Source organism: Carassius auratus, chromosome 36, assembly GCF_003368295.1.
Source record: "Carassius auratus strain Wakin chromosome 36, ASM336829v1, whole genome shotgun sequence".
NCBI classification, from domain to species: domain Eukaryota; kingdom Metazoa; phylum Chordata; class Actinopteri; order Cypriniformes; family Cyprinidae; genus Carassius; species Carassius auratus.
This window is the reverse complement of record NC_039278.1, coordinates 6,046,723-6,069,979: the sequence shown is the minus strand read 5'-3', so window position 1 is coordinate 6,069,979 and position 23,257 is coordinate 6,046,723. Positions and strand designations below refer to the sequence as shown.

At 37.3% G+C, this 23,257-nt stretch overlaps 1 protein-coding gene across 2 annotated transcripts in view; it reads left to right on the top strand.

Annotated features, from left to right (window-relative positions):
* LOC113055063 (ephrin-A2-like) overlaps positions 1–17,169 on the top strand; it is a 116,776-nt gene extending 99,607 nt beyond the window's left edge. Inside the window, exons 2-4 of one of the 2 annotated variants that reach the window (XM_026221014.1) lie at positions 4,185–4,477; positions 10,616–10,681; positions 14,296–17,169. In XM_026221014.1, coding sequence (XP_026076799.1) covers positions 4,185–4,477; positions 10,616–10,681; positions 14,296–14,414 — 478 coding nt within the window. In that variant the 3' untranslated portion in view covers positions 14,415–17,169. Of the gene's footprint in view, positions 1–4,184; positions 4,478–6,739; positions 10,350–10,615; positions 10,682–14,295 lie in introns of those variants that run through there. The other variant, XM_026221015.1, reaches the window with a different exon arrangement.
* The last annotated feature ends 6,088 nt before the right edge of the window (positions 17,170–23,257 follow it).

Genomic DNA, 23,257 nt, shown 5'->3' with positions numbered 1-23,257 from the left:
GTGCAAACATTTGTTAAAGGAAGATCTGAAATCTGGATCTGAGGCTCTCTGTCCTCCAGACACTGCCGTAAATCACGGCACTTCAAACACCGACTTTGACCGCAACACCAGGAAAGTTCGGCCTGAGAGTCACCCTCCTTCTAAACATGCCAAACTAGAGTGGTTTGGTCTAATTAATTGAAGTCCTGTTGGAATGATAGTGGCTGAAGAATAAACCAAAGACCCAAAGAGCCCCAGAAATCCAAAGATGGATTTTCTGCACACATAAAATCCTCCAGATGGGACGAGAAAGAATATTATCACACGTTTAGCATTAAAGGCATACATAGTTCTTTGCTTCGCCATAATTGCAGAATTTTGTACTCTTTAGAGGTTAAAAATATTGATGTTAAATTATAGGTTCTTCAGATCTCTTTCTGGATCTCTTTTAAATGAACTTGCGGGACGTTGCCCAGAATTTACTCCTAAAATAAAACAGAAGAAACTGACATAAAAAAATAAAATAAATTGAAAAAATCTAAGGGAAGTAGGTACATAGCTCAGATCATTTGGTTCACAAGAGTTCATGCTTTTTGCCATTTGATTACACAGTTTATCTTGACAAGTTTTGACAAGCTTGGCAGTTTATCTTGACAAATCTTGGCGATTTCCTATGAAGAGTTTGATATTGAGGGCCTTATTTTTATAGTAAAGTTTTGAGTAGCAGAAAACTTCAGCAAAAGTCCATTTTGTTCTCCATTAAGTTTCATTGTTGTCCTTAAATCAACATATCTCCCGTGTGATTTTTCTTGCTTGAGAGAAAAAGGCGAAAGAAAATGATATTTGTAAACCTAATAAGGTTCTTTTTGGCACCAGACTGTAAAACCTTTCTTTGGTTCTAACTGGATTGTAGACATGATGAAAATATCCGACTGTGAAAGGGAGACTATACAGCTCATTTAGAGCTGATGTGAGATCAGATGTTGATGTAGCAGTGGAGAAAGAGTTCAGGGAGGTCTGATCGGGACTATGCTCTGAGGACTCGAGGAGGAAGTAGACCAGTGCCTACAGTGTGATTGATGAAGCGAGCTCACCTAACTGCACGCATTAGCTCTCTCTAAACATTCTGAGCTTACTTATTGATATTTCCATCTGTCACATCCCACCCCCACCACCGTACCCACCAGCCATCGGCTGTAAGGTCATTTTTTATACCAAGATACTTTTGAATCAAATGGAATGACGTGTTGCCTCAGTGTGTCGGATCATTTGGCCTACTCCTCCGGATTTAATGACATCTGGGAGTGAAAGAGGGGACGGGGCATTGATATTGATTTGTTAAGGCTTAATGCACCATATGAATCTGAAAGAGATATGCCTGACCCGCGGAATGTGTAGTAATGATAACGCACTTTGCATTAAAGGACCGCTAACACATGTTTTTATGGCAGGGTGATTAAATTTAGAGTTCCGTAAACATCAGGAGGGTCCTATGGCAGAGTTCTGCTCCCATTACTCTACGCTCAGCTCTCGATATCGTTTACTGGAAAGCCGTGATTAAAGGCAAACTGACACAAAAACTCATAACAAGAAAATAAGACAGAGTACATGCATCTCTGGGGAGAACGAAACGTTTTCCCCTGCCAGGGAGAGAAATATCGAGGTGCTTTTTGCTGAGGCGGTGTGAGATGAACATGGGTTGTTTTTCCAAGATGTTTTATTGAGCTTGTTGGATACAAGGCGAACTAAGACAGCATCAGTGATGTAGTCTAGGTCATCGATCATATGACATGGGGGTTTCATATATTGCTGATGGCCAAAGAAGAAAGTGACACACAAAATTGGAGAAAGGGATAAAGTCATGCAGTGTGAAGGGGGTTGTTCTCTGAGCCTCGGTGATAAGGCAAGGAGACGTCTGGAGGAGCTTCAGTTTTAGCTTGTGCTGCTACAGCTGGTGTTTGGCCTGGCTTGGCCCTTTGGCAGTAATTCCAGACCTAGATTAGCTGTCATCTGATGCCAAATCTCACTTCAAACCCCCGCCTACTGCCCCCTCACCCCCTGGCCCTGTCCCTGCCCTCTATCCCCTCAAAGACTTCCAGAAAACAGAGCCATGTGATGTTCTGATTAATGTAGACTTCACTCACAGTCTGCAAAGCGAAGCAGCTTTTGAGTTTTCTTTGTGTATCATGTGATTAGATTTTTGGGGGAGGGCGTTTTATAGTTTGTAAAAGTCTATAGTTTCATTCCAAAAACCTGCCTCCAGATCATAGACGTGGTCCAAATGCAAAGACTTTTCTAGGTAGGCAGTTTTATGCTTACTGCTAAGAAACCTTTTTCGGACAAATTTGGACAAATTCAAAAGCCACACAAAATTAACTTGACGAAAATGTCAGGGTGGTGTAATATATTATCTCTTGCAAAAAAAAAAAAAAAAAAAGCAGGGGTGTGGCCTGCACTTTTCTGCATAACAGTCTCTCAGCTGGAGCTTTTGGATCTTATGAATGTAATTTTCACACTGTGGACAAAATTAAAGGGTTTTAATATCTCAAGTTCATATACATGCATGTGTCTTTTATTATGTCTGTGTCTACAATGCATCCTGTTTTTTGTAAGGTTAACACTGTTAGGGTTGTTGGATCAAAGACCTTCCTTGTAGAATATTTTTACTAAGTCAGGATCAGTAATATGAATTAATTTAATTAAGAAAAAAATATTTTAAAAGTCAGTGTTCTTTTATTATCTCTAGAGAAACCTTTTTCTGCAAAATCCAAGTAATGTATTATGAACTAACATTCAGAAACATTTGGATCAATTAGTCTCTTAAAATATTAAATTTGACCTTTTTATAATATGTAAAGGTTCAGGTTGTAAAATGTCATGTGGTGCAACTCCCCAAAAACGTGTGTAGATTTATGAGTAAATAATTCATGATATTTGTGAAAAACAAACACATTTTTGAAAACAAATGTGTATAGACTCATGTATTCAAGACATATATAAGGAAAATACATTATTACTTTTTATTTGATGGTTACACTACATGACATGCTTTTTAATATTTTGTGTCATTCTTGCATCATCTGTGTTTTTATAAAGCATGAGTCACTGACTGTGTAGAACGATTCAAATCTGTCTTTTATGAGATTCTATTTTAGTATGAATGTAGGCCAGTTGGCACAGACCTTTATGTGTATAGGGTTTTGTTGACTTTGAGAATCTTCTAAATTGGATGAAGCACCCTGGTATGTCTTCTTTTAGTGTGAACACTTGATTTGAGTTTGCTGTCTTATGTTCTGTACTGTCTGTAGTGAAGGGGGCTGCTTTGATGGCATAGAGAATAGAGGATGGAGCAGGTGTGTCAACTGCATTGGTGACAAACCATTAGAGTCTCTCGGCTGGAGCCGTTAGATCTTAGTCATGTAATCTTCATAGTGAGGACAAAAAAAGAGGATCTGAAGAACTCACACATGTGTGTCTTGCTGTTTCTCTCTACAATACTTCTTGTTTTCTTGAAAGGTAAAAACCACATACAGTATTAAGCTATGGCTGGATCCTATCAGATTAGTCAATAAAAAGCCATATTTAATATCAGAAAAATAAAACAAAAACTATCTCACTTTTCAAGCAAAACTACTGTGTTTCACAGAAGAAAGACAAACATGTCACTTCAGGGTGAATAAATTGGCTTGGGGTGAGTAAATGATGACATAATTATTATTTTCGGGTGAACTCTCCTTTTAAGTATCCAAATGCGTTTTAGTACCAGTGTATGTGTCACAGACCCTCTGAAGTAAGTGCAGTTTTTTTGCGTCTCGAGTCATACCTTCCTGCAGGTGCTCAATTTGTGTCTTAAATTGCCCCAGCCAGCAAACTCATTTCAGAAGAGCTGGGCTGAAGCCAGACCATGTGAAACCCCTTAATGAAGTGGCTTTTTCTCTGTGAAGCCCTGTCAATCTCTGCTCATCCACTTCCACTTGGTCATTCCAGTCAGTTCAGCCCTTGGCTCCAAGTCCCCCTCAACCAATCCCGTCCTGTCACATACAACATGGAAAATATCTCCACTATGAGTGACAGGAGCTACTAGCAATTTCTTTTTCGAGTTTTGTGTTAAAAGATGTTACATTCTCAATCTTCTGCCTGTCATTGTGATATTTTTTTTGCAGTTTTGTGGATCTCAAGTAAGTTGTTTGTGTTTACTTTTTCAGATTCTTGCATGGTGAATACACAGTGGAGGTGGCCATCAACGATTACCTGGACATCTACTGTCCACACTATGAGGACCATCTTCCTCAGGAGCGCATGGAACGCTACATCCTTTACATGGTCAACTATGATGGCTACACCACATGCAACCACCACATGAAAGGCTTCAAGCGCTGGGAATGCAACCGCCCAATGAGTCCGAATGGGCCCCTCAAGTTCTCAGAGAAGTTCCAGCTGTTCACACCCTTCTCTCTGGGCTTCGAGTTCCGTCCAGGCCATGAATACTACTACATCTGTGAGTAACCTTTTCCTTTCTTACACTCAATCCTCAATTTCGAACCCTGTGTTTTTTTGTGACCAGGTGTCAGTATGGCCCCAGGGTGCAATCATTCACTGAACTGATGGTTCTTGGGTTACAGGAATTGGGGTGTAGAGGGCAAAGGCAGACTTGATAAGGACGTGCAGACTTCACAACAACATCTGATCAATAACATGTGCCACATGGTTCAGTCTGCTGAATCCTGTTATGTGGTGTCTAGAGACATACGGCTGAATGAACAAATAAAATACGTGCCAGTCAATCTTTGGTTAATGCTATAACAATATGGTTTAGGGCACTGAATGCAAAGTGTAACTGAAACTGAAAATTACAGGGTACACACCATGAATTTAGATAAATCAAATTTGTTATGCACAATGTTGTATACAGTGACTCATCTAGAGTGGCTGGGTTTTACCAGAGTAAACAAAGAGTAACATACATGTATGTCTCCTGAAATTTCCCAGATATGACTTTAATATATATATGTATGCATTGCTTCTCCTCTTTTTTTGGGACTCAAACTCTTGTTTATGTGTCCATGTTGACATATACAGTACAACATTTCTGCAGAGTAAAAGTATGTTCTTTAGAAAACTTTTGCCATTTGTTATGGCATGGCAGGTGGACCACTCTTTTTCTGTGGCAGCCACTGTAGACATATCAAAATGAGTTAAAAATTAAGTTATTACCATAATTTAAATTTCTGCAGTCCCTCCAGAAAAACATGTTTATGCGATCGCCTGATTTAATGCATAAATAGCCAAAGGCCGCATATTTATGCGGGGTCGCATTTTTTCAAATACGCCGCTCTTTTGCCGCATAAATTGCCGATTTCAGAAAGCGAAATATGCGGGGCTAGCATGATTTCATAATCCCTGTATTTTCATTGCAAAAAACTCACATATATGTTAGCAGAAAGTTTAAAAATGTTCCGTTTACTTCACACAAGTAAAGCGCCATTTCCCCCCTAATGCCATGGGAACCTTATGAAGTGACGTAATTACGTGACGTGAACATCATCTGCAAACCCTGCGGTGAAACCAGGGGGAAACTTGAAGCGCGCAAATCATTCTTATTAGCCAACAAAAATAAATGCAAAAGAACGCGCGAAGCAGTTTCCCGATTTGTTACATGACAGTGGAGCCAAATTATATTGCGAGAACTTGCGAAAACTGCGGTTTGATGAAATAGAGGAAAAAAAGGTGATTCCCCCAACACCCCCTTCTCACTAGGCTACTAACACTGTTGTAGTTTCATTCAGAAGTTGATGCATCTTTACAGTTGTAAGATTGTTTTTTTTTTTTGTTACAGAACAGTACCAAAAACTTACAGTTGTAATTATATTAGTAGTATGTAAAATAATTTACGTTCCTGTAAGAGATTGCAACTTAAATATTCTGTGATTTAGTGTGCTCGTTTATCATAGGAAGTAATAAGAAATTACTCTTTACATTTAGGTAGTAGCCTAGTGAGAAAAAGGTGTTGGGGGAATCACCTTTTTTTCTCTTTTTCATCAAACCGCAGTTTTTGCAAGTTCACGTGATTTCATCGCATAAAATTGCAAAAATTTCCCGCATATTCCATCGCATTTTTTAAGAATACGTGCCGCAAAATCAAGGATTTTTGCCCGCAACAATCACAACAAAAAATCTGCGTTTTTCTGGAGGGACTGTCTATGGCGTTAGTTGGATTCGCATGTGGTGCAGTTAGAGCTGGAGACATTTATTATAGCGATTTGAATGTCTAGGAGTTTAATCAGAGTTGTCGAGGCAGAAAGGCCAGTTCTCCTGAACTCTCTTGGGAGCAGAGTTTGGCAGTGTCCTGATGCGTCCGCCTGATGAAAATGTCAATTTGTTGAATGACTTGTGCACTATTAGCTGTGCACTTTGCCGCTCTGGATGAGATCGGTGCAAAACCAGTTACCAAGGCCATCATGCGTAACTGTCTAAATTATGCTGATTGGTCAAATCATATTTAACAGAAGGATCCTGAAGGGGGTAATTGCATCCAAAGCTTCTGGGGTGCCAGCAATTACCATTTTTCAGACAACAACAGGTAAAAGCCATTAACCTGGAGGGGGAGTTTTTGGCTCGGGATTGTGCCCGGATGGCATGCCTGACACCTCGTCTTCCGGAGGCAGCCCGCCCACTGCCTCAAGGTCACACCATCACCTTGCCGGACGAATCGAGCGGGGTTCTGCTTTAAACTCTTCTTTTGCTCTCTCTTGCATGACAGGGGGGAATTTGCCGGTGTGCATCTGGTCCTGTTTCACTAATGGTCTTGTGAAAGGTGTCCTTTTGGCCTGATAAAAAGGGCTCCCGCTGGGCACAGGCAAAAGGAAAAGGCTCAGGGCAGCAACGCAGGATGCATTAATGAGGCAATATCTCCTCTTTTTGTTTTTCCCCCCTTATTTTATTCTCACTTATGCTTTTTTTCTGTATTTATGTGTGTGTGTGTTTATTCCAGCTTTAAGAAGAAAGAAGGGACTTTGAGAGCAAAGTTTTCGTGTGATAAAAGAATGCAGCTTTTTATCCTAAATGAATGCAGCTCATTAAGTAGAACAGCATGATTTTTACCGCTCGACATGCTTGCAATGTACGGGTTGCCTTAGAAATGGCACTGTGCCCTCAAGAGCTCGGCAGTTCAGAGGTTTGGGGCTCAAGGGGACCCAAGCTGTAGCTCTGCTTATGACTATAAACCTCCCATTGTGTGTCGGGACACCTGATCCTAAAAGCATAGTCCCACAAATTGCCCTTTTGAAAGCTAAAAGCACATTTGTCCTAATAATCGCTGAAGAGTCATTTCTAATGGTTCATGGCCATCTGTTCTATATAACAGTCAAAGATTTAGAGGCCAGAAATACTAAACAGATTTTAAGGTTAGGTATGAAAAGCTGAAGGCTTTCTGTAAATAAAGAAGTACAGTAGTATTACCTTTACTATTCTAAAAACGTATTGTTGATAATGGTAACTTTTATCAACACCTCATGATCTTAAAGGGTTCGTTCATCCTAAAATGTATATTAAGACCTCTGTTTATCTTCGGAACACAGTTTAAGATATTTTAGATTTAGTCTGAGAGCTCTCAGTCCCTCCATTGAAACTGTGTGTACGGTCTACTGTCTCAAAGTGTGTTCTGAAGATGAACGGAGGTCTTACATTTTGGAACGACATGAGGGTGAGTCATTAATGACATAATTTTGGATGAATTAACCCTTTAATGAGACAGCTCACCTAAAAATTAAAAAGTTATTCTAAGCCCAAGTAAGTATCATAAAGAAACAACTACTTTGCAAATTGGTGGTAAATTCGTACAATTTAAGTTGTGCGAAAGAATATGATTTTTAGAACAAATAAAAAAAAAAAAGTTTGGGGGTGTTCTGACCCATGCCCTACTTATAAACCTAACTCTGACTTGGCTATAAGCAGATTATACAAAAAGGTACGAATGTGATACAGATTTGTTAACAGTTCACCAAAATATAGAATTGTTCTGAATTGCTGTGATGTTTTTTTTTTTTTTTTGTACAAACCTTTCTGACATTTTTCTTCAGTAGAACAAGAATCTGAAAAAAACAAAAAACTTACACAAAGTTATTGTGTGGCTTTAGAACACTTTGAATATAGCGCACAAGTCTTAATTTTATGGTACTTTTGGATATTTTAAAAGCTCGAGACTGTAACTTCAGTTGCACTTTCACTGAAAAGAAAAGAGCAGCTCATTACTGAAAAAGAAAAGGTTTTGGAACAGCACGAGGATGAGTAAACAGACAGAATTTTCATATTTGAGTAAACCATCCCTTTCAGGTTACTGTAATTCGGAAACGTGCTGCTAGCCTGACCCAAAACAGGCACAGGGTTTCTCAAATGGGTATCGCTTCAAATATCATGGCTGTCCAGGAACTTGAGGTGGTGGGCGTCACAGAAATGTCGCTAAACCAGTGGGGCGTCCAAGACCTTCCTTCCAGCCATGGGACGTTGTCATCCCAGTTGCGAGGGGAAAACAGAGACACAGAAGCGGGTCAATCACAGAAAAAAGAATGGAAAGAAAGAACCCAGGGTTCAAAGTTTGCACTCGAGGCTGGGTGTTTCTTATGCCTGTCCTGAGCTGTTTTTAATGTAGTCCGCCCTTTCGCTTGGTGCGAGACCCGCTATTGTGCACATTTTGTTTCAGACAGCAGCCTGGGCTGAGAGTACTTAGTCTGTCTATTCATCAGACGAGGCCATCTCCTCCTCCAGAGAACTGTTTGGCTACTATCAATATTGTTGCTGTCATGGCCCCTGGGGTTATGAGGCAAAGGGCTCTGCCATGGGGTTACTGGGTGGGGGTCACCGAGGCTTAGTTTGGTTATCCCACAACAATAGAGGATGTCCATCACCTTTGGGTGAACCCCGCCTCGACCCACAGGAGTGGGTGACTGAGTGAATGGCAACTGTGACATTCTCACAGGCCTCTGTGCTTGAATACAGCTAATGGGAATTTCAAACACACACACACACACACACACACACACACATACACGGTACATCAGATGTCTGATAGCCCACAGAAAAAAAACTGTTTTATTTAAAAAATCGGAAAAAAAATCTCTTTTGTTGTCACTTTTCTTCATGCATGCAAAATGATGTTCATTTCTGTGTGTTTATTCAGTTTGATCATTTTAATTACACCTAAATAAATTTTAATGATGAAATGTCATTTGTAAAATGTTAATAAACAGCAATCAATTTGTAACATCACAAATGTCTTTACTTTCATTTTGATGCATTTTTGGCTTAACCAAATGTAATTTCTTTGGGGCAGATCTGATTGTTGTTGTTTCTTTCTGACCAATAAAATATGCCTGTGTGTTTAAGAATGCAACTGGAAAATAGTAGTTGTGCTACTCTTTAGCTTTGATGTGTTTTTACATACAATTTTGTATACTTTTTATATAGTATTTTAGAATATTTAATTAGTCTTTTACAACTTAATGATAATGTATACTCGCGCTATTAAAGTGCCATTGTGTACATGGTATGTCAAAGTACCTTAAAAAAAAAAAAAACTGTACAAAAACAGTAAAATGTAACCTTTGGGGAGGGTTTTTTTTACAGCACGTGGACAACTTGTGCCAATTTCACATCCACACACTTGAGAACACCTGTCAGTGCAGAATTCACCCAAAATAAGCTTTTTGTGCAGACTGCATCAGCTCTCCATTAGCTGAGCTGCTGAGTGATTTGTGGTAATTGCTAAATGAATTTTTATGTATCTGAAAAGCAGTCAGAAAAGCATTTCATGGCAAAAAAAAAAAAAGAAAAAAAGAAAAAGTGATTTGTTTTCAATTTGCAATCTTAAAAAAATTGCCAAAAATCCATTTGTGTGCTTCAGAGGGAGATGAGGGGAAACGAGTGCCAGAACGAAGTTACACTTTCAATGGAGAACTGACTCAAAGTGTTTCTCTTGTGTGTGTGTGGTTGAGAACGAGAGAGACTCACATAACAGAGTAATGGAAATGTGTCCATTGCTCTCAAGGCAGCTGTTGTGTCTGGTTCAGAGAGTACAACAGCTCCTGGTTGCCATGGTGTCAGAAGACATGGCCTTACCTTCGAGACTGAATCTCACGTGCGTTTACTGTCAGAAGCACCACATGGCCTTTGTCTTGACTTTTTCTATCTTGCAGTGCTATTAAACTGACCCCAAACCTTTATTAATCAAAGACTGTTAGTCAATAGTTTTATGTTGCACTCACATCATTTGCAGTTTATGATGAGTAGATAATTTTTTTAATAATTGAAGTAGACACCTTTGTGTATTGTATGATTTTAATAACTATTTATCAGTAATTAAAGAGTTTATAACACTGTGCTCAGAAGTCTTTACTGAATTTTCTTTTTTTTTTTTCTTTTTTTTTTTTGTAACCCCATGGAGAAATAGGAAAAAATCCTCACAATCAAAGTGGTCAGCATTGTGCTCTATTAGTGGAACTCAGTTCTTGGGTTGGTTGGCTACTCTGTGATTTAGGTCAACCATTCAAATTATTATACTTTAAAGCCATTTCTAAATAAATCACGTCAAATCACACAGATTTATCAGTCTGTAATTGTCACATTTTCTGTGTCTCCACAGCCTCACCACACCCCAACCTCGGTGGGAAGCCATGTTTAAAGCTGAAGGTGTACGTCAAGCCTACGAGTAAGTGTATCCCAGTGTCTGCTCTCTGTTTGTGTATGTTATTTATGGTGTTACTTGCAAATAAGTACCAGGAATATCACATCCCAGTCCTCGTTTCCAGCTTGATTTAACCCAGCAGGTCAATCCTGGGAATTCTGGGGATACCTTTATTAACTCCAGTGCTTAGCTTTGTGAAATTTATGTTCAGGAACTTCGCTCCCATTGCTGTAGGCCTGCACTGATGACTAAGACAGCTTGTTTTATGAGGCTGAAGGTTTTATGGGGCCGATCATTCATGATACCAGAAACAGGAGTGATAGTGTTGCCCCTTGAGGGCACTTGCTGTAGGAAGCTATACATCTTACACAGGCCAGATAACAATCAAAAACTTTGACCTGCAACTAATCAAGCCAAGCAGGTCAGAGCTTGACACCAGGACACATGAGCCACCGACACCAGGATAGCCTGCAGTTAAACAGAGAGGTCTTGGTTTGTTTAACCCTTCGTCACAGGTAACCATGCCAGCTATGGTTAACAACGCTTAAATAACTGTACATCATGACTGCGATGTGTCAGACACTTCCAGAATATGTTCACTAAGCCAGGCTATAATATACAGCCGTCGCATTTATCTCACCTAGACCTGCTCATCCTCAAGAACCTGGAAAATAGTTGGAAGTAAAAATACAGGTATGCTGCAAGACGTGAAAAGTTGCAGAGTGATTTGGATGTTGTCATGACATTTTTCCTACATTGTTAAGAGAGATTTTTTTTTTTTTTTTAAAGGTTCAGTAGGGACGTTTCCCCAGTAAGGTGGAGAACTAAGAGCCAGTTTGTATGCAATAGACAATGTATATTATTAGGTCTATGGCTTGACATGTCCTGATATTATAAAGAAAAAATAGTTACACTTTATTTCAATAGTCCACTCTATGCATTCTTCTAACAATAAGTACAGTACATGGCAACTACTCTAACTAGAGTGATGGTAGAACTTTATTTTACAGTCCTGTTCCTCATGTACATGTACATACTATGTACTTATTATAGTAATTTAAATAACTATGTAATAACTAGGTACTAACCCTGAACCTACCCCTAAACCTAACCCTTCCCCATGTAGTTACTGTACCTTGTATTACCAGAACTTTCTTATATAAATACACTGTAAGTACATTATAAGTACATTTAAGTACACGTACTGTAAAATAAAGTGCAACCAGCCAGTAGACTTTTAGGTTAGGGTTAGTAGAATAAGTTGGTATGTGCTTGCAAAGTAACTTGTCAGTAGAATATGTTTGAAAATTGTCAAATTAATGTGTTAGTAGATATTAAGAAGACAGACTACTAATACTCCAATGACTGCTAGTTTACTAGTAGTTGCAAAGTTACTTATAATGAACTTTCATCCACCAAATCATGTCAACCAAGTGTTGTGCAACCAACATGTAGAAAAAAAAAACATCAACCAGGAAATTATGTCATAGATCGGACCCCTCCGGACCCTCAGGTGTACTAACCCTTTAAAGGGATTCACCAAAAAGTGTGTAAATGCTGTCATCATTTACTCATACAGGTTTGGAACGCATTGAGGGTGAGTAAATTATATTTTTGGGAGAACTATTAAATCTAAACTTTTCTTAACATTTTCAAAACCTCATGAAACCAACATGAATACAGACTATTCTATATTTATTTGAATCGGAGAATGTGTAGTTTGCGATTCCTTAATGTTTATGAAATCATTTAGGAAAGTGAATCTGAATTACAAAATGGCATTTAATTACTTACAATTCCCATCCCTAATTTCCAGGAGAAACCTCAGCTCAAATGACAGCCCATTAGCGTGATGTAATTGTTAGCAAACAGAAGTGTTCCAGAGAGCAGTTCAGACAATCACATGCAAATTGAAATAAAGATTCACCTCTCCCTCTATCATTTATCTGCTTACAAGAGCACTCATGACTAGATTCAGCTTCTCAGAGATGATGTACACTGCCTCTCACAGCGATTAGATCTCATGAGAGTATGAGAGCCAAAAAACTGACTTTAGTTGACTATTTGAATTCCAATTCATGGTTCTCAACTTTTGTCCACCATTGGGCTTCAGAGGTGGAGTAAGTTGTTGCGAAGGCCTTAATATTGTTTCATTGGGGTGTTTTCATGAAATATTTATGTGCGTATCCAGGATTGAAAGTAACGAAAAGTACAACATATGCCTGTCAGTGAAAATCTTCATCATCCGCCGTGACCCCTCTGTGTCTTTGTTTATTTTCCTCCTCTCTGACGGGGTGGAATCCTACTCTAAACCCCAGACTCCATTGTAATGTCTTTAGGGATCAAGAGAAGATAATTGTTTGACCTGAGACAAAAGCACAATGAAAAGCAGGCTGGGAAAAAGTGCAAGCTTGGGCCAGGGGCTATAAGAGGCTGCAAGTAGAGACTAAAATATGCAGAGCCTTTACACAGAAGCTTCATCCATTTGGACATACTGTAAATGAGATGAAGTTGTCCAAATCTGAGTGAAAATAGTATATCAAAGGTGTGATGAGGAAAGGGCATCTGATGCTGCATTTATGGCGCATATTCTCTCAGAGACGACTGGAGACAAATCTATTTCAAAATATGCTGATATGGCATATAACTGTCTTGAATTATACCTTAATATTTATCTTGTGGCCCATGCATAGTGAAAAAAGAGAGAAATGAAATAAAGCTGCTCTTAATTTTCATTGATGACTGCAGTGTTAATAATTTTAATAACAGGCCTATAATCCATTGTATAAATTAATAGACCTGCTTTAAAATACCTTTTTAAAAACATTTTCAATGAGGAGTAAGCTAATAGCCTAATCTTTTATTATCCTCACAGAGCATCAGTTATGCGGTGAAGAGCTATGAAATTATTGTGGGGCAAAAGTAGTTTAATAATAAAAGTAACCTAATAATAATAACAGCCCTAATAATAATAAGATTGTAACAGGCCTACATTAATTGGAAATGCCAAATCCTCTTAATATTTACAATATTTGATGCTTTTGACAATATCTCTGGCTATAGTTAATTACAATAATAAAAAAAAAAACTATTTTTAAAAAGTAAATTTTCAGCATCATTACTCCAGTCTTCAGTGTCACATGATCCTTCAGAAATCATTCGAATATGATTAGATTAGTTGCTCAAGAAACATTTATTATTATTATCAGTGTTTAACAGTAATGCTGATGAGTAATATTGTGAAAAGCGTAATTTGTTTTGGGATTCTTTGATTAATGGAAAGTTCAAAAGAACAGTGTTCACTTGAAACAGAAATGATACGCACACGCATTAGTCAATATATATATATATATATATATATATATATATATATATATATATATATATATATATATATATATATATATATATATATATATATATATATATATATATATATATATAAACATGGCACCAGACCAAATCATATGATCTGCCCCTGCAATTAATATTTTCTGTTACCAGTAAAAACCCCGTAATCCATGCTTTTGTTTTCTACTGTAAGCAATGTCAAACATACAGGAGGAGTCAACAGTAACAAAATTAATTATGTATTATGATTATTAATGTGCAATTGTTTCTTTTTCTTTGTTTGTCAGATGACTCTCTGTACGAGTCTCCAGAGCCGTTCCTGACAGACGACTCCAGCGGTGGTTGGGCATTAACGGCCAGTCTGTGGCTCATGCTTCCGCTGCTTCTGCTCCTGTGCCCCTCATAGCATCATAACCCTCTGAGTCTGACCACACCCACCCCACCTGCCCCGCCCCATCCTGCATCACAATGACACATCCCGCCCCTTCAGTTCTGGAGTCCAGCCAACAGACATTGATAGCAGGCTGCAGCCCTGCAGGACATCTGCTAACCAACAGTAATTTGCATTTACAATTATGCTCCGCCCAAATTCCCAAATTTGGGCATTCCTGCATAGGCGCTCTTGCTCGACTGACAAAAGACGTGAATTGGCCAACTTTTTTGTGAGCTATCTACTTTTCTGCCAACATCCAATCATCATCTGCGTGTCAGGAGATAGATTTAACCGAATGGCTCTGTTTGTCTGCGTTAACCACCTACCTGAGCCTTCACTGTCATCTGAGCTCAATTTTCACTTTGTGAGAGCGTGTGTGAGTGTCTATGCTCGTGTTTGCATGTTTGTTTGTGCTCATGGGAGCGTGTATGCTGATGTTAGCATATGAACAGATGTACAGAGCAGTCACAGTCCCTTACAAAATTACTAGAAAAAACTTGTTCCATTACTCACTAAGAGAAGAAGACAGTTCTGTCTGTTGATCTGCCAAAGAATCTACTTAAACTTTTTTTAATAAGGGGAGTGGGAACAATACTGGCTTTGGTAAGAGATTACATGCAAACATGGAACATTTCAGGCTTTTAGATTCATGAGAGGGGAGTGACGACAGTGTAGATTTTTCTATTATGATCTTTTTTTGTCATACAAAAAAAGAAGAATGTTAAATAGATACAAAAAAATGGCCTTTTTTCACTGGTGCTCAATCTGAAATGAGTTTGTCCGTCTTGAACTGCAAAGAAAATAATTTTCTTAGTTGGTATTTTTGACTTTTCAAAAATATTGTATAACAAGTTACATTTACATTTAAAAGCTGTATGAGATTGTATGAGATTTATGATTTCAAATGATTAAATCTTACAGTGGGATGCACCGAAATGAATACCGAAAACCCAAATTCTGGATGCTCTTTGCCGAAAACTAAAACTGAAAATGCTTTTTAATAATATGTGTTTTATTTCATTAAATAATATCAAATAATTTTGTAAGACTTTTTAATTTAACTCAATAATTTTATTGATACTGAATTTAAAAAATACAAAGCAATAAAATAACTACACTTTTATTGAAGTAACACAAAATTGGACAGAAAATATATTAATATTACATATCATTATATAAATTGTATTCAGTTCTATGCAACAAAATCTGCTTTAACTGATTTTTTATTGTATTATTATTATCCAAATTATGTATAGTCCTACAAAGCTATTATTATCAGAGCATGTGAGCAGAGCGGAGTGCTGTTTTACCAGCGTTGCCCAGTACAGCTGTACTACACCATGTTACTGCACAGTAGCGCCGCTGCAAATAGGAACAAGTAAGCTATACTACATAGAAATTTACTGTAGGCCTGTTATTGGAGCAGACTTTGTTTTTACGGGGAGCATGAGCAGTGCATGATTGTAAAGTGCTTTGAGTGTACAGCAATATACAATAAAGCGCTATATAAATCCCTCATTCATTCATACATGAGTGGAGTGTTCGCATGGGTCGTGAGCAACTCAACTCATAGAGTGGAATATTGAACGGAGCGTCACACCACGCATTAAACAAGTCCATATATATAATAAGTAGGTTTTTTTTAATTTTTTTTATACTTTTCAGTGGCTGAAATATCGGTGCATCCATAGTCTTACATTGAGTGACATTTTATTTACCCTGCTGTAAATTATGGAGCCCCTAAAGTGACATTTTCAGGAAAAAAGAATTGCATGTGCTCAAGAACCTTTTCTCTGAAAATGTTCCTGTTTGAAAATTTAACTTGTGCACATTAATATTTTGTGAGGGGGAAAAAAAAGTTATATTCCACTGTGAATTAGATTCATTTTGTCTATGAGAAAGTTCCTTTTGCACATGTATCACAGAAGAAAATATTGTAGGATTTACCTTTGCTAGCAATTTCTAAGTAAAATTTGTTGCAAAGTTGAGCAACGCATTAATTTAAATGAGATATTTTCAAAGACTGAAATAGCATTTTCTTGCTAAACATGCTCCAATACTTGAGGGGCTCCATAGCAAATAATTCTCTCTGTTTGATGATGATGATGATGATGATAATTAATAATAAGATTAGGAGAAATATTAAAAAAAGTAATTATTTTTTCTAATGATATTCTTACATTTAGTGACAATTTTATTTACCCTACTAGAAAATAATGGTCTTAATATCTTACGCAAACTTTAAAAAGACAAAAATACAGATTAAGAAAATATATTTCTGCAGTGTATACAGTGCCGAGTGGAAGAAGGATGTCTGTGTCGAAGAAGTGTTTGTTGTCAGGTCAGCTTTCTAACTTTCGTCCCAGCCCGTGTCGCTCTCTTGTTCTCTTTGTATCTGCCTCTCCCTCTCTCTCTCTCTCGCTCTCTCTCTCTCTCTCTCTCTCTCGCTGTCATTTTTGAATGTGGTCTGTTCTATGTGCTGCCCTGCCATGCATAGATCTCCCACACTTGCACTTGCTCCCTTTATCCGTGCTGAGGAGGGCCGCTGAACGAGAGGCCTCGAGACGCTGAGCGCCCGGTCACTGTGACATTGCTGTGACATCACAGGCTTCGGCGTAAAGACTGACGCACCGAGGCCTAGAAAAATAGAAACGCTACATGAGAGAATCCATATGAGGGACTCAAAATCCACAGAGCACTTCTGCTTTTGAGATAATTTCATGAAGAAAAAAAAAATTAACAGAAAGGAGAAACTATAAAGATGTGGGAATATTTGTGTGTCGGAATTGTTTTGTGACTGTCAAAATATGTCATGAAAATTTCAAGGCAAATCGGCATGGATCATCTAAGAGAAAGAACAGCGGTTTTTTAAATGTTTGTTGGAACTTTTATATTTGACTTATTCCCGTGTTATTTTTAACTTTTCAAAAGAGCGGCAGAAATTATTCATATGTGATATGAGATTATAATGTAGACCCTTGAATTATTAGAGCAACGATGGTACCAGTTCTGCAGTTACATGAGTCTAGACGAGTCAGATGTTGCTGTTGTTGTTGTTGTTGGTGTTTCCTGCTTGTATCATGATGCATTCTGGTACATGTAGTCCTGCTATGTTTATTTTATTGTTTTCCTCCAAGTGTTACTATGAGAATATTTTTATTTGTTAATCATGTGGAAAAAAACATATTTTGAGTTCCTATAAAATGTTCAAATGCTCTGGCAAAGGACAACTGCAAGAAAAAGGGGAAAAAAACGGAAATAAAGCTTTTTTGTTTAAAATAAACTCTTTTTAATGATCAGGAAATGTGAGTTTGAAGACAAAATGTTTTGAAAGTACTTTGGTACTTTCATTCAGCAAGGATGCCATTGTTTATTAATACTTTCAGTACTAAATGAAATATAAGTTTATTATTGCCTTGTATAATGTATGCAGTATCCACACCTTAAACAAGGCAGTTATCAAAGTTTTGAAACAGTTTTCATGTCAAGAGTGCATCTATCATGTCTCGAATTGCTCCCTTTGTAGGCAGCTCACTAGGTTTGGAACAGATTGAGGTATCTCAAAACCTCCAAGACTAATCTGTTTCAGCATTTGATGAGCATTTTGTATGATAGATGTTTTTCATCAGGGTTACTTGTATTCTGATGAAAGCAAAGGATCTCGAACCAGGCCAAATGAGCTCCAGAGATGTCTTCAAATATAAGGTAATGCATCAATCAAACAGAAACCAGACATCATGAAAGTGCTTCTTTGGTTTTTATGTTTTTAAGAAAGAAAGAAAGATTATCCACCAATTTATCCGTGTCATTCAATAACTTAATCCCTGCTGCCCTTGTGACCCTCCAGGACTCTGAACATTTCCTTCCACACTGACAACACTTTTGCTGTTTCTAAATGTCTCCTTCCCTTCCTCTATTTGTCTCTCATTGACACACACAAACACCTTGCATCCAAAGACTCTACTATTTGGGAGCGGATGGCAGTAAATGCACCTGAACGGCTGTAGTTTGCAGTAATGTTTGTGAGAGGGTCAGAAAATGGAGGCTAATAGCCTGAGCGCTGAGCTTGGTTTCATGCAGCGATGGAAAGCACAGTGCCAGGGGAGTCTTACTGAGGAGAGATAGGGGTAATTGTGGACAGATTTGGACAATTTTCCCCCAATTTGGTATTATCTGTTTCCTACCAGAAGGCTGAAACAGGAAATGATCGAAGATTCTAGAAAATACCCCTTTCCATGACACCAGAGCCTCTTGGAAATTATGCATCTTGAACATCGTCCATAATGCATAACATTATGAAATATGAAGTATTTATACGTACATCGATAAATACGGTATGAAGGGCTTATAATTCACCATATGGAAAACATTTAGTGTCAGTCAAATGTCAATAACATCACGTAAATCTGTTTGACAGTTACATTCCCTTATAATGTCAAAAGAACAACTCAGTTCCTATTGCTGAAACATGAAGTTCATTTATTTTGTTTATTTGTGTGGGACCGACTTTACACACGCTTTCAAACAAACATTGTAAGCTACAATGAAAGGAAATTGTTTTACATTTCGCACCATATGCACTAAGTTTCTTTGTTTTTTAATGGTTTATTTCATTCAATTATCTGCATCATTTGCAAGGGGTCAAAGGTTAAACTGGCGTGAGACACCGTGAGATTGGTTTGAAACAGCACACTTAGCATTGCATATATGTGCACTATGCACAGTATGTGAATGTTCTCTATGCATGGAATATATGGATGAGTTCACATTTATACAAAGAAAAAAGCAGTAAACAACTAGAAAGCACTCTGTGGAATATTGTATGCCACGTTGCAATGCTCTCAACATGACCTTCCATTTAGTTTTATCAAAGTGCAGATAGTTTTTTGAAAAAAATAAAAATAGATATAGATATAAATAGGTGTTGAACGGCAACACATTTATTTAGCACAGTTTGCAATTTAGTTTACACATTTTAATTTGTTTTAATGTTCTAGCGGTCCCAATATGTGCTGTGTGATTCTTAAAGCGCATGTACCCAAATCACTAAATTAGTAAAAACCAATTAGTTACACGTTAAAATTAGTGGTTTCATTCAGACTTGTTGAGCTTTATTATTTATTTATTTATTTAAGATAATTTATTGTGCAAGATCATAAACAAAAAACCTTTCCAAACTGCTTGCCCCAGTGCACAATAATGATTTATAATTGATGCTGTCAGGTCAGATTTTGCGGCAAGTGTCAGTTTGACATTATTCATCTTTGCATGGTTACATCACATCCTTAAAGAAAATGAGGTCTGACTGTTACAGTGCATGTGTGCTGGGAGATGCATTAATAGTTCTGACTGCTTTTAGCCATTTTGGTAACTACTGAGCAACATTTTCAACAATGGATCATTCAATAAGGCAACCATTGGAGCAATCATCCGAAACCTTGCCTAACTTCTGTAACCTTGTTTATTTCAAAACAGGTAAAACAGTTCCATCAAACCATCATATTCATCCATGCTGAAGAGCTGATCCCAAGGTCAAATCATGCAATTACCAAAACAGTGTTCCTCCGTGAGCAGGCCAAATCCACCTTTAATAATTTAATTAATCTACACAAAGTGTGCAAATGAATCATTTTGTCAGTAACTCTTTTTTTGGGTCAACTTTCTTCATCATTAACTGATAAGCAAGACATCACTATGGGATTGTGTGTGAGGACTGAACTTGGTTATCTGTGACAGTACATCGCTAAGCCAAGTACGTAAAAGATTTTAGGTTTCTGATGCTCAAAGTATGCTGGAATTGTTTGTTTCAATCCGGATGTAAAACAAAATGCATGGATGAGGAGAGGCACTTTAGTTTCCTTACTGTACTAACTTATCGTAAATTAACAAAACTGATTTTTGACAAGCTCCTTTTCACAAATGATAATTTATCAGTCAGGACTTCATGTATGATATCCAAGGGGCTATTGATACTTTTTTATATAGAGAGCGTGATGTTATTTTTGTGTTACATTATTACTTTTTATAGAATGTTAAAAAAAAAAAAATTACAGTACATTGTTACTTTTTATAGAATGTTACATAATTTATTTTCAGTACATTGTTACTTTTGCATTACATTGTTACTTTTTCTTCTTCTTGTTTCACTTCTAAAAGTTAAGTTACTTTCACATTACTTTGTTATCCATGTTCACGTTATTCATACTTGGTTGTTAATGGAAATTCAGGTTACTTTTAAATTCTATTCTTACTTTTTATGTATTAAGTTACATTTATGCTACATTGTTACTATTTCTGGAAATACATTTAGGTTTCCATGTCACATGCTTTCAAAAAAATGGTAGAAAGTCAAAGGCAAAGTTGCACACGGTGACGCAATGAAGAATCAGAATCACAACCATCAGCCCTTTGCTATCATTTTCCAAACCTCCCACTAACTCATGTGTAACAGACAGAAGAGTGAGGAGTCTCCTAGAAAGCACTTTGCTAATTAGCATATTGAGTGCTGTATCTCTTCAGCGAGATGAACTGATTGGTATTCTGGAGTCCACCAGCATCTCTCATCTCCGGTAAATTTGCTGTGAAGGGTGACTGTGTTCCTGTCGCGTTCCCGTGTGCTGCCACTCCACTATCCTCTCCTGCGATAACAAAGCTCAGCTTGACCTTTTAGCAATCAAAGCCCAACAGTTGATGTTGTATCAAACTCTCAGTGTGAGATGCCAATGCTCGGTTCAGGACAGAGCTGGTAGATTGCACCCTATGTACCTCCTAACAAGATAAAGAAGGGGCAACTAAGATGTCTTGCTCCTAACAAATCAAGCCCAGCAATCTCATGGCCGACACAGTAATCCTGTTGCCTGTCATCCTGCATGGACCTAATGCACAAATAACACAAGATACAAAACTAGTTAAAGTCCCTCCGGCTGGATCTGTACAACCATAAAACAACCCCAGCAGAGACTACTGGGCCTCCTGCAGAATGTCAAAAGAACACTTCATCCAGATTCCGAAATCCTGGAGGATTCCTAATGTGGAAAATGTCAAGGAATCCAGAGGTCAGGATTGCTGCATCCCAGGTGTCCCAAGTATTTTCTTGATTCAGGAAGGTCTTAAATAAACACGAGAATGCCATTTGATGAATCTCGTTTCATTAGAGCAATTAAGCATGTTTTGAAAACATGACTTTTTGAAATGTAACATGTTACAAAAATGTTTTATTCATTATAAAATGTAACTAATTATATGACATTGTTGCTTTTTAGAAAATGTTAAGATACATTTATATCAAATTGCCCCTGGACTTTTCACACATAAAACATGTTAAATTACCATAAAATCACCAAGCAAAATTGTTCCATCTTTTTAACTGACCTTAAAACATGGCATTGTTTTATTCATCCACCTTCACACATGATCTCTAAATGGTAGTTTATCCGTAAAGATTTCATGTGTGATATTGAAGGGACTATTGAAAGTTTTTTTAAAGAGAAAATTAAGTTACTTTTGTGTCACATTTTTACTTTTTATAGAATGTTAAATTACTTTTGTGTTGGTACTGTATGTTAGCTGTCATCATCTATTTTGACAGGATCGTAATGTATGCAAAAAATAAACCGGGCCTTGTTCTGTAGATCAGCGTCATTTCAGGGTAGATCATTTCTGAGTTCAGATAACGCTCATACAATGACTTGTGTTGGGAGCTGACTACAAAATACTTCAGTAAATTTAAGTTTGTATTTAAAGTCAAATAGCAAACACTGGAGGAAAGGCACTAAAGTGGTGTTAAAGTGTTCGTCTGTGAGTATTTGTTGGCAATTTACAGAGTAGGCATAACTGTTTGTTTTGTTTTTTATCCCAAATAGTTGTTGGGTTATTGTGAAGTGTTACTGTAAATAAATTGCTGAACAAATTACTGCAAACAATAAAATCCTGGCTGCCTTAATTGTTAGTCAGTGTGGCTTTATGTGCAATTTCTAATTCAATTAAAATAAACTGACTCAATAAGGTGTTTAATCAAGTTGACATTATCAATTAATGGGGGAAAAACATGTTATCATGACTACAATTTATTATGATTATTTTTTTACAGTGTAGAAAAAACAATCTACTGTAGCCTATCTAAAAACATTCCTTGTTTTAAACTCAACAAAGATTAGGAATTATACATAAGGCTTAGGAATGTTTTTACGTTAATTATGTTACATTGTTACTTTATGTGAAAATTAGGTTCCTGTGACATTGTAGCATTTTAACAGCAAGTTATGTTGTGTTACATTAAAGTTACATTACTTTTTTATTACATAATTAATATTTTGGGAAACTTAAGTATGTGTCCCACTGTTATTTTCTATGGAAGGTATTTTACTTTTGGTTTTCTCACAAACATTTCCCCCAAACTCCGGATCGGAAGTGGATTTAACAAGTAAAGCTATTCATAACTTGTCATTAAAAAAAATTATAATAAATAACTTATTTGATTATGTATCATGCATTATTTAAATTTATTACCTTAATTTAGAAAGGTGAGGAGATGTTTCAGGGATGAAATAAGATCGTTCTTTAATCTAAATTGGGAGTGGATTTGTACTATCACATCCATTAAAGAGCAAACACATCCCACTTCTTGTTGCACTGCACAGTGGATTCATGCAATCGTAAAAGAAACTACTTTTCCATTTGCTTTGATAGTTTTATTGTTCTTGTTTTCTCATGCTCTACAAGATATGCTTGAAAGAACACGAACTCCAAAACATTTCCATCGGCCTGTTTCTCTCTCCTCTGCATCAGGGCTTAAGCCCCAGCAGTAAGCAGATACA